The sequence below is a fragment of the Cryptotermes secundus genome, unplaced genomic scaffold (assembly GCF_002891405.2).
Source record: "Cryptotermes secundus unplaced genomic scaffold, Csec_1.0 scaffold721, whole genome shotgun sequence".
Lineage (NCBI taxonomy): Eukaryota > Metazoa > Arthropoda > Insecta > Blattodea > Kalotermitidae > Cryptotermes > Cryptotermes secundus.
In genome coordinates, this window is record NW_019733845.1 from 723789 (window position 1) to 736426 (window position 12638).

General features: G+C 38.0%; 1 protein-coding gene across 5 annotated transcripts in view; it reads left to right on the forward strand.

The window, feature by feature from the left end:
• LOC111868257 (death-inducer obliterator 1) overlaps positions 1 to 9111 on the forward strand; it is a 78395-nt gene extending 69284 nt beyond the window's left edge. For all 5 annotated transcript variants that reach the window (XM_023858740.2, XM_033752984.1, XM_033752985.1 and 2 more), the window contains 3 exons: positions 1111 to 1469; positions 4311 to 5241; positions 6835 to 9111. In XM_023858740.2, coding sequence (XP_023714508.1) covers positions 1111 to 1469; positions 4311 to 5241; positions 6835 to 8565 — 3021 coding nt within the window. In that variant the 3' untranslated portion in view covers positions 8566 to 9111. The remainder of the gene's footprint in view (positions 1 to 1110; positions 1470 to 4310; positions 5242 to 6834) is intronic.
• Positions 9112 to 12638: the final 3527 nt, after the last annotated feature.

Below are 12638 nucleotides of genomic sequence, written 5' to 3' on the forward strand. Positions count from 1 at the left end.
GGTAGATGGTAGCAGTTGGTATGGGTGTGGGTAATCTGTAACAACATTTGGGAGGTTACCAATTCCACAGTACTGAAGAAGTGGAAATGGATGTTGGTGAATTATGAATGCAAGAACCTAATTTCTACTGCAACAGCATTTTTAAACTCTTGCCAAGATGGGACAAATGCAATAGTGTGCTCAGGGATTATGCTGAAATATAGTGATACTTCAGCAGAATAAAAGAGCTACAGTTAACATTGTAATGACTTCTCATTTCATGTGTGTGACCTAGGAAACCTTACTTATTAAATAGAATTTTTACTAAATATGCGGACCTCTAAAAATGAATTTAAAAAGTAAGGGAGGAACAAGAACATTTATCAGAAAAGCAAGCCAAAATGTCTAGGATCCAATCATGTGATGGTTACCAAAATTCACCATCCTACCAGTCCACCTTAAGCAGATCATTTTATTTGTATGATATATTCATGATGATTATCTAAACCCTAAAGCCATTACATTCTGCCAGTGGTGCTGACTGTAACTTTTCCCAGAATGAAAATGTCAGTATTTTGCAGATTATATTGTATCAAAAGTCTCCCCATTTTCTGTTTTCTTCATCGTATTTGAAAACATTGAGGAATTGGTATTTGTATGTTGTGTGCAGTTGAGCATATGGTTGATGACCTATGCTACAAGCCTGAAGGTAGCAGGTTTAGTTCCTGATGAGGTCACTGAATTCTTCAGTTGATCTAATCCTACCAGCTGCAATATGACCCTTGGATTGACTTAACCTCTATCAGAAATGAGTACCAGGAATCTTCCTTGGGGTAAAGAGCAGTGGGTGACTAAGGCTGACTTCAGAAATGTGGGAGCCTTGATGTCTCACAACCCTGTGGGCTTCCATGGCCTGTACAGGGGATGTGGGATGATGAATAAGAAGTGATAAGTGACATGCAACAGGATGCTGTAGTACTACATTTTAGATTTCTGTGTGTTGTAAATGAACAAAATTATGTGTGCAAATGATATGAAAATTACAATAATATGTGTATTCTGTTGGAGTACACCTTTCACTATTGTTTCATTTGAAATAACTTCTGAAAAGTTCATCACTCTAATTTGTAGGTTATGGTTGACAACAGAATTGATGAAGAAGATACAAAGAATGAGGTAAAGACAGAAAATGAGAGCCAGACAAAGTTAGAATCTCTGACTGAAGTTAAAGTAGAAGAAGACAGTGATTTGTCTGACAGAGAACCAAGTTCCACTGTGACAATCAAGACACCAGACATCAATAATATTGATGATAGTTCAACTTTGGGGACTCTAGATACTGATAAGAGTTCAGGGGCTTCTGCATCAGTATGGAAGGGATTTGTCAACATGCCAGATGTAGCAAAGTTCTTTACCACAGTTCAAGTGGTATCTGGAGATTCCCAGAACCTTTGCAAGGACCTTCCTGATACAGTGGACATAGTTGGCAGGTATGTATCATTTTCCATTACAGTATAGTATTGTCCTAAGTCAAAACTCATAGTACAGGGTCTTCCTTGGGCAGCTGCTAACTTTCAGCTGATTGAGACATTGCTGCTGCTATGAAATAAGTTCATCACCATTATCATTGGACTGTCCTAAGCCATTTAGCTCCAGTTAATATATTTACAACCTATTCCTCTGAGATTAGTTTTAATACTTTCCACTCCTTCCCCATGTAGGTTGGTGTAGGAATAACAGTGTTGGCTTGCATTGAGAGGTAACCGGTTCAGATTCAGTAAGGCTACTGGCTCTCCTAGCTGAGGTTATTTGTGGGTTATCTCAGTCTCCAAGCAAATGCAGGGGTAGCATCTTGATATAAGTCACAATGTCCTTCATTCATATCCCTGCCTTCTAAGCTTTCATGTTCGTTGTCCTGTTTCATTTCCCCATATGTCATTGGAAAGGTCATTATTAGACTGCAGATTTCTAGGTTAAAAAATATTTTCTTTGTAGCGCTTTATGTCCATAAAAATCAGTGTAACATCAAAGTTACTACAGTTATTACTTGTGTGTTGGATTTTATGTCACCTAAAGATACATATTTGCACATTTTTATGTAAATAAATATTTTTTGATATATAAATAATATTGAATAGTATATCTCTTAGACACTGGATAAATGAATGTTTCCATGTCTTCACAGCTTGTTTTCAGAATACTGAAATACCTTGTTTTCAGCCTTTTGACACATGTCCAGTAAGTACCCTTTTTTTTTGTTTTGACATGGGGATCCCCTGCTTGGGGTTCCAGTAGTTTTAAGTGTAATGAGAGAGTAACTGGAACTTTGTAAACAGGCAGCAAATCACCCATCTTTGTTTTGTGTAGCCAATAAGAAAATCAGGAGAGCATTTATAACCACTGCAGCTGGGTGCCAAGTATTGGTGTACAGATGTGCATGAAGCTTTTGTACAGTAATGTGGTTTTATAATTTAATTGTAGCGTAGCAGTTAAGAATATTTACAAGAATGGGAAAAGCGAAATCTGTCAGTATGTTAGTGAATTCAGGAACACGTTTACTTCTGATGGTCAGGCTCTCTTTTGTCAGTCATGTGAAAAACCTTTTGTCACAAAATATTTAAGTAGAAGCAGTCATATTGCTGCTGCTGTTGTTGTCAGCTTAAGAGATGGGCCAGGTAGGCAGTCTCTAATTGGTGAGCTTTCTGCTGCAAAGTCTTCTTCAGGACTTTACAGATTTGCTGATTTTGCATCAGATCTACACAAATAATTGGTGTCTCCAAACATACCACTTTTTTTAAACAAATTTTCTTTCAGAGTATACTGAGACATGTCCTCCACATTAGTCAGCATTAAGGATAAACTATTTACCTAAGTGATATGAAGAAATGTTGAACAAAATTTGAGTAATGTGTGGAAAATGAAATATTCTGGTGGCTGTACATGAAACAGCTGATGCAAGTGGAAGGAAGGTTTCAAATGTTGTTAGGCTCTTGAAAAATAATCAAACACTACTAGAAAAATTGTTTCTTCTGTCATGTCAGGAAATGTCTGCAGTGAATTACACAATTTCTGTGAAGCTGTGCAGACACTGACCATATGGTATGAAATTCAGTGTGTAGTTGCTACTTACGTACACCACAGCATATGTAGATGATAGAAATAGCGGAATCACTTTCATTCACCTGTCCTAAACTGCCACATATTACATGTGCAGTGCATCCTTTGCATAGGATCTGTGAAATAATTTGCAGATTAGTAGTGAATGTGAATAAAATCTTTGTGAAATCGCCAGCTATAATAGAGCTCTTTAAAAATGAAGTTTCATGCACATCATTCAAACTCCAGTAACCTGGTTGGATGCCATTTTGTATTTTTCTTAAACTTTTAAATCTTCTGTTCTGTATGAACTTGACAGGGATGATGCTGCATCTGTTTCATTACTACAAGTCATATTTAGTTTCTCAACTGAGTTGAAGGTACTAAAATCTGACTTTGCATACATTAATGTGAATCTCAGTTTTCTGTCATGGTCTCTAACAGAGTTGGAAAAGACTGTAAATTTGTTACAATATTATATTTAAGCATCCTGTTGCACCCCATACGATAAATGATATAATGATACAAATTCCGTCCCAAGTGCAAACAATATAATATGTGTAAGATTTGAGGCTTTCACGGCGGTGACTATGAAGAAAGCAGTCTTCTGGGATTTGGCACCATGTATATGTGGTGTTAACCGACGTTTCGGANTTACCGTTCTCACGGTCTTGTCGCTTGCAGATTTCTTATACTTTTTCTTCTACCCTGAAGATGGAGGCGATACGTTCCTCCGAAACGTCGGTTAACACCACATATACATGGTGCCAAATCCCAGAAGACTGCTTTCTTAATATATTATGTGTCCTTGATCTTGCTCCTCTACACTACATGTTTCAGCTTCAGACGGCCAAAATTTAACATTTAAAACACTTTCCTTGTTATTATCAACATCTACTTCATTGATATCTCTCTGGTTTGTAGATTATTTTACACACATTAATTTTGATGTTCCTGTAGTAGCACTATAAAATCTTTAGTTCTAATTTTAAAATCTTTCTCTAAATTTTAAATTTAAAATTGTTAGGGTTACTCGCCCTATGTCTAAAGTGCTGCAGCGGCTAGTTCTTGTTTCCACACTGTACAGGTGTTATCCTGTGTAGTCTTCCTATGTGCGTGCCGCTGTTATTCTTTACTATGTAGTAAAGAATAATAATAATAATAATTCATTCTGGGTAACAGATTTTAGAGTACGATACTGGCTATATTAACCATATGATTCTGGTTTTCAACAGGATCGTACCTGAAACAGTTTGGGACTATATCTCAAAAATGAAGAAGTCTGGAACCAAAGAAATATTGGTAATACGTTTGACGGCAGCAAATGATGAAGAGAAGATACCGTACATCACACTTTATACATATCTTAATACCAGAAATCGCTTGGGAGTTGTTGGAAATGTTTCAAAGATGATCAAAGATTTCTATATTATGCCTCTTGCAAGTCACAATCCAGTACCACAAGTCTTATTACCATTAGATGGACCTGGTTTTGAAGATTACAGACCACATTTATTACTTGGAATACTAGTTAGAGCTCGACGAAAGAGGCTTGCCCCAGAACTCACTTATGTAGCCAAAGTACCCAAACGCCCTCCACCCCTCCCTTCTGTGTTAGAGACTACAGAAAGAAGCTACACACCCCCACTTCCAGGTTCAGGGGATGATATTGGCAGTCTGACACCACCACATCCACCACCTAAATTGGTCACCTCTGAGGGATTCACACCACCACATTCGCCGAAACATACATCATTTGGTGCAAAGAAGTTCTGCTCTAATACAGATCCGAGATTAATGCGTAAACCAAACCAAGACATTGGGCATGATGGAAACGTTTCAGAGAAGCAAACTGAAGAATTGGTTCCTAGTGTCACTGTTCCTCCAGCTACATCAAAATTCACTCTGAGTTCAATGGATGGTGATGAGGATGATGATGCACCATATAGCCCTGGTGGTGGAGTGGATGAAGATACTGGAGAATCTGGTGAGGATAATTTGCTTGCTACACCAAAGAATCCTTCTGAACTTCAGAGGAAGATGGAGGAACTCAATCGAAAAATTGAAGAGCAGAAGCAGCAGATTCAGAGTATAAGCAGCGCGATTGTGGGAACTGAGTCTGCTGGTGCATCTACAGTTGGAGTGACTGGAGTAGAACCATTGCAGGTATGATTACGTACAACAGGATTGTAGTTTCATAGGGTTTCCAAGTGTATTTCAGAAGACAGTGAATATTGGGTTTGAAAGGCAGGGAATTTGACTAAGGAGCAGCTCCCTGCTTCTCAGGAAGGACCCTGCTTCTCAGGAAGTGCGGCCACTTCTGGCAAATTAAGACAAAACAAATTCTGTGAAGAACTTTGATGTTTGTTTTGCTTCTTGTGAGGCTAGTTGGAACTCTTTAGTGATCATCTCACTTCATAATTTCCACCTGTACAGATTCTGATTACATTAAATTTATCAGGTATAACCTCAGAATTTTGCACTGTTGCTATGTTGTAATTTTTGGCTTTTGAAACAGCATTTCATTCAAAATTTTTAGATATGCTTGTGATGTGTGTCTGCAGAGTATTCTTTATGCCTGTCTCCAGTGATTCATAAAGTTCTGTTATCAAACCAAAAGCTAAGCATAGATTTAATCATACATTATTTTTTTTATTGTTAGTGGGGTGGGACTAAGTCCCTTGTACTGCGGCCACTTCTGGCCTATTGTACCAGCCCCAGATGATAGGTGATGGTGATTGTGGAGCAGTTGGTGAAATGAAGATTGGCAGGGGAAACCGAAATAGTTGGAGAAAACCTGCCCCAGGGCCACTTTGTCCACCACAAATCCCACTTGACCAGACCTGGGATCGAACACGGGCCGCCGCAGTGGGAAGCCAGTGACTAACTGCTTGAGCTATGGCGTGGCCCAAATCATACATTAAATGTCCACTGTTCAGTAACTGTTGGTTAAGATTGGAACTTTTTTTTTTAAAGGAGACTTCATATGTTTCCATTTTATACTCCAAATGTTTGCTCTCTGGCTCATAGTGACAGATCTGTATTTTGTCTATTTTGTCATCAGTGGCTGTGCAACTCAAAAGAAATCCCCTTCCTCGTGATACCAACTCAAAAGGTATTTACAGATATTCAAATGGTTATTCCCCTGCTGTTCCACCACTTGTTTTGGAACCCACCTTGCACAAACTTTATGGAAGTAAAGTCTGTGGTGGACATTTCATAGGCAGAACTGTGACTGATGTGGAGTCGGTTCCCACTTCACTGACTCTTCATCCTGTTGTGAGAATTGGCATACAGACTTGTTCAGTGTTCCTTTCAGCAGAAAACATGGCAGCCACTCTGATCCAGGCCATTTGTACATATTTTGCTGTCACTGTATTGTGTTGATGGCCTTCAGTGAATTTCCATACCTCTTACACTTTCAGCCCACAAAAAATAATTGAATCAACTCGTTTCCAATTTGTTGTCCAGTGCAACATACATTTTTCTTCGAGGGCAGGATACTTTTTCACAGCTGTACAGAATAAACAGATTATATCTTGCATCAATCTTTAATTTAATGGTGTTTCTAAGTCAATTAAATGTTCAAAATAAAAACTTTCATAAACGCAATAATGTAAGTACACATGCTTCAGTGTTTGCACACATGTGTATGTTTATACACTTGAATTTAAAAGATATTAATGAAATGTGAAAGTATCATATGCAAATTTTCCATTTAGTTTGAAATTAAAGTGAATGAATTATTTTTCATTATAGGTGCGTAGTGTAATGCAGAGCTACATGATCGAACCTGGAGATGAGGCATGTGACCCTGCGCCTGCTGCTGTTAGTAACGCTGAAGATGAAAATGAAGCTTATAGCCCATCTCGGTCATTTACCCCTCCCCCATCAGACTCAATTCCATTTATTGGAGCGCCAAGTGATTCTACTGCTTCTGTACTTTCTGCTATACCATCAAACATATCTTTGCCATCAAACCTTAGTGAAATTCTTGCCAGTATAAAGAAACGTGAATCAGACAATTCTTCATTGACAACAGGGATTGGTAAAGGAATCAATCTTAAGGAAGATCCTATTGTTCAGAATTATACCAGTGGAAGGTCATCAAATGTTTTGGAAGCAACTAAGGCAGAAATTGATGACCTAAATTATGTACCTCAAGAACACGAAATATCTCCACCAACTCAAGAATCATACAGTCCAAGTTCAGTTTCTGCTGTAACTCAGTTCACGTCCAGTACCACAGCTACAACAGCAAGCCTTCTCAGTCCAGCTTCATCAGCAGTTCCAGCTCTGTTATCACTTTCAATGCCTGTGGTCCATCCTCCCTCAACAAAGACAGAAGTAAACCTGGCTAGGGACCCACGTCAAAAACAGACAGATCTGACAAAAGCGGCAACCACTTTAAGCTCCTTGTCAGATGACGATTTGATTAAGAAAGCCATGGAGATGGAATTAGCAACAGCTGCAGCAGAGAAACAAAGTACAGTGACAAATCCTACACTCCAACAGCCACTTCCTCCAGGAGTAGACAGTTTCCCTGTGCCCCCTTCATCAGCAGCACTACCACCATTGCCAGCTGCCATGAAACCCTCTCCAACTCCTGTGAAGTCTCTTCCCTCTGGTCAGCCATTACCTCCAGGGCTTGAAGATGAAGAGTATCCAAGTTACTCATCATCTTATGCACCAGCTCCTCCTCCCTCTCAGACTGTTGCACCACCTCATGCAATACAGTCACTTGTACCACACCAGATACCCCCTCCACCCATCAACTATTCTGTCAGACATCCTAGTCCAGGACCATACCACATGCCACCCCATCACTATAATGCCCCACCACCTTCAGCATACAACTTGGGGCCACCTCATGTTGCAGCCCCTCAAGGAGGCAGTTTCAGTTCTTCCTATGTGTCTGCACCCCAAGTTCTTTATGGTGGAGGAACTACGACAAAAGCCTCATCAAAAACCATTGAAGACACTGGATCCATGTTGAGAAACAAGCGCAAATTTCAGGATGTTGAAGATGACATCCCTGATTCTGAGAAACGAGAATCTTCCAGCAGTGGGCATGGGAGAGAATCCTGGGATAAGAAGGTTCCAATTCCAATGCGAGGGCGATTTAATCCACGTGGTGGCATAAGGAGTGGAGGAGGTAGATTTGGTAGTCGAGGTGGAGGTCATCATTTACCAAGAGGCTACTTAAGGCCACGTGGTGGAAGAAATGGGCCCTCACATAGGACAAGATGGGGTCCTCTAACATCAGATGATATGAAATTAGCTCGTTATGATGTTAATATTCATTCTGAGTGGGACTCGCACATTAAAGAGTTTGAGGAAAAGCAACGGGAACGAACGCGAGAACTGAAACAGAGGGAAAGAGAACGGAACAGGGACAGATCTGCTAGTAGCAGTAGTAGGTCATATAGTTGTGGTTCCAGAAGTGGTAAGAATAGAAACAGTGATAAGGGTGGTGATGATTCATCATAGATAGCCATGAATGTTTTAAGTAATAAAATGTAGTGCAAATATGCGAGCCCACTGTGTTGACTAGTATCACTTGATGATCATGCCATGAATTTTGTGCAGAAAATGAGGTCTGGCGTGGGCTCTGGTCTTGGATTTACTTGTTTAACAAGTGTTAGTACTTGGCTGTAAATATTAAGGATGGGAAGCAATTTTGAACAGTGCTATTATAAACTGTGCTTGCGTATATATCACTATTTATTTCTATGAATTATGCAGTGTTCAACATACTTGTTGTGCCATGAGATTGCATATTATAGTGATATAAACATTGGTTTTCCCACCCTTAACATTAGTGAAAATGAATAATTTTCAATGTTTTGCAGACTGTAAAAGAATCATATGAAAGAATCTTGTATAAAAACGGTTTTCAGAGTTTACATTTCACTGTTGAAGGTGAGAAAGCAGAGAGTGAACCAGAGCTTGGACTCGATTCATTTGCTAGTTTTACTTGTTGTGTTGTAAATTACATTTACAATGATAAACATCATGTAATTTTTTCTTATCTTATTTCTACCTTCCAAGAATTTCATTTGGATTACATTTCATTCTGCTGAATATATGGTGTATGAAAAATGTATAGATATATAAATGAAACACTAGTGAACAGATACACTTATACATACTTGAGGTTTTTACTTTTCACTGTCAAGAACTTGCAATGTTCATGGTGCATTATTTACCATACAGTTATCTGACTGTGCACTCAGATCAGTGATGTCACCATCTCATAATTTTACGAATGTGTTGTGAATGTTAATATTCTGAATGTACCTGATACAGCTGCTAAGAACTGTTCTTTAGACACTGCCATTTTAAAGTGGGACTTAATGCAAGATCATTGCTGATTTCTGTCCATTTCTTTACAATTTGTATTATGGGTATCTCTTAGTTGTTACAATAAGTTGTTTTAAAATATTTTCAAGTATGTGTATAGAAAGTACCAGGTGACAGCATGCCACTTCTTATAAACATTGAGTATCAGATAAATGATTTCCTCCAACCCATAACTTCCAGATAGTTTGTAATAGAATCAGACTTTCATGACAGAAAAAAATAACCAAATCCATACATACATCCGAATGATTAAAGAATGATGAGACATTAGTACTGATTACTTGGTCACTACCATGTTATATCCATTACTGAAATATGATTTGTCTTTTCTTCACAACACATGCTTGTATTTTGAAGAGTACTCTCTTCTGGGATGTAACACCATGTAGTCTGGTAAAAGTTCACTGATACTACAGAGTAACATGCAGCCTCCCTCTTCATGGTTGCAGAGTAAGCCAGGCAAGTAGCCAGCAATAAGCAGGCAGCAAACAAAGTGAGTTGTGTAATAAAATGAAAACCATGTAAGATGAGGCAATTAAAGAAAGTTAGAAAGAACCAATGGGAGCAGTGTAAACCTGAACAAAAGGAAGTAGAGACCACCAGAGAGAATCAGTAAGAGCAAAGGAAGGAGTAACTTGTTGGCCCTTAAAAGCGGCAAAGTTCTTTTATGTGTACAAATATGCCTTACTTCCTTTTATTCAGGTTCCCACCGTTGCCATTGGTTCTTCCCTTGTCTCTTCTGACATGGTTTTTGTTACATGATTCTCTTTGATCACCACCTGCTTGGCTTACTCATCAGACCTAAAGATGGTGAACTTCTACCAGACTAAATGGCATTACATCCCAGAAAATAGTACTCTTCATAGCCACTGCTGCAAGAACCTCAGATCCAGCGGGTGGTATTTTGCTAACAATTAAATCATTCTCATTGAAACTACTATCACCACTAACTTATTTGCATCCAGATCACTATTTACGAATAATCCCTCATTACCTTCATGAGAATTTATGTCACAAGTGACCATCTCTGTCTTGGCTTCACTTTAATTATCGTACTTTCGCATGCCATTGAACAGAAGTACTTAGAATTACTAAGAGTCCAAGGCATGTATCACAGTGCAGCCAATAAAACAAAACTTATCCATTACTGACAATAATTTAAATTACAGATTTTTGGTCAATGCAGGTTTTTGTGATAGTTATCTGAAGGGAAAAGTTTGGGGGAACACAATTATATGCTACTGGTCCTGACCATGTTGATAGCATTTTCAAATGTAACACCTAAACTTTCAGTGCAGGGTTTTGTGAACCCTGAATCTCTGTGGATTTCAAGCTAACAAAGCAATGAGTAAAACTTCTTATATCCTTCACATGGCAGAGTATATTACAGTTATTACATGAATGGACAAACAGCATTGCCACATACATCATCTTTGTTGAAATTATGGATATTAATATACATATGCTGCCACTTCAGACATTTTTTTTATTATAAATAAGTGTAGAACAAAACATATAGAAATGCTTAACCAGGGTTCCCCCCCCCCAAAGCCAAGGTAACTTAAACCCCAAGAGAGAGCAAATCTGTAATACATTGTGAAACAGTGTTTGACATACAGAACTCTTAGGCTTATTTTGGACTCCATCCATCATCTGGTATATGCTAACTACATGCTAACTCATTCACAGCATGTACGTTGGACCGCAGAATTTAAGTGTTTGTTTATGAGGACTTCATACAAAAAGAATCATCCATATAACATTATGCTGGAGAGAAGTGCCATGTGACTAAATGATGTCAAGTCTAAATAATTTTCTCTGCTTCTACTTGATGCCATATCAATATTCATTCATTCATCAGTAATCTGTCAGACGACAGATCCACAGTCTCTTCCAAAACAGTTCCTCCACTTGATGCGATCTAGAGCTTTCTCCTTCTATGCGCTGGCCGCCCTTTATCCCCAGGAAACTATATTAATGATCCATGGTATCATGTTTATTATCCCAGCATAAATGAATGACATTAATTTAACTGTAAAGTTTAACTGGTAACAGCCATACCAATTTATTTTCCTGTGTGTGAGAAATATATTTGATGTATTTAAAGTTAACAATTTATGTTTTTTTTTTTTACATTTGCAGCCTATTATTAAACACAGTTTGACAAATCGAATTTAATGAATTAATTTTCAATTTTTGTATCAATTTATTGAGCAGTGATTGAAACGTGATGAAACAAATTAACAAATTGACATAGATATTTCAGAAACAGGCTCATAATACCAGTGTATTTGATTTTTATCACATCCTTTTCTTCACAGATATATCTGTCTGAAATTTTGGAAAACTCAGCAAACAAGTTTTGAAAACAGTTTTTAATTCAGCATCTTCATAAAAGCATTTAATTTTTAAGTAATTTTATTCATTCTCCTCTTAGAATATGTCCAGAGAATAGCACCGTCCAACTGACAAGAATATTGGTTACAGTTTATTGAATGTTTTATGGAAAACTGATATTACTTATTGGTTAACTTGTATTCTTTATATCTGGCATACTGTGAAACATCTGACCATCAGTCTTCCAGTAATGTGACCCATCAAGAGATTTTTAAGGGAATTCTTATAAGCTTAGAGTAATTGGTGGCTGTGCTGCCATTGTGCAATGGCCTTCACTGACTCAGTGGTACAAGTCAGCCTTATGCACTTACGTAGCTTATTAAATATGTCCTTGTTATATAACAGAGATGCATCATGATGATTACAAAATTATACCATCCTGGGCTTACAGATCCTTCCTGTATATGCATATATGGCTAAATATTAATTAGATTAAGACATGCTGAAACGTGCATGTGATGAACTATATATGTGTTTTGGTCTCCCCATCTTATTGGTTATAAGATGATTTGTAACATGGTATTAATCTTTAAATTTATGTACTTTTTATATACATTTATGTGTGTGTGTATGCACACATGGCGGCTAATGGAGATGCCACTCTTAAGGAACTTCTCCATTAGTGTAAAGAGGTTCCTTTCACACGAATGGTAGGGAAGTCACTTAGTGTCTGCACTTTGATCTACCACCTCCACTGCCAGTGCTATTAGTAATAGGTGGCTCCAGAAATACAACTTAAATCTATTAGGCACTTTACAATATCCACTCATACTATTGCAGTGTACTTCATACACATACTTTTA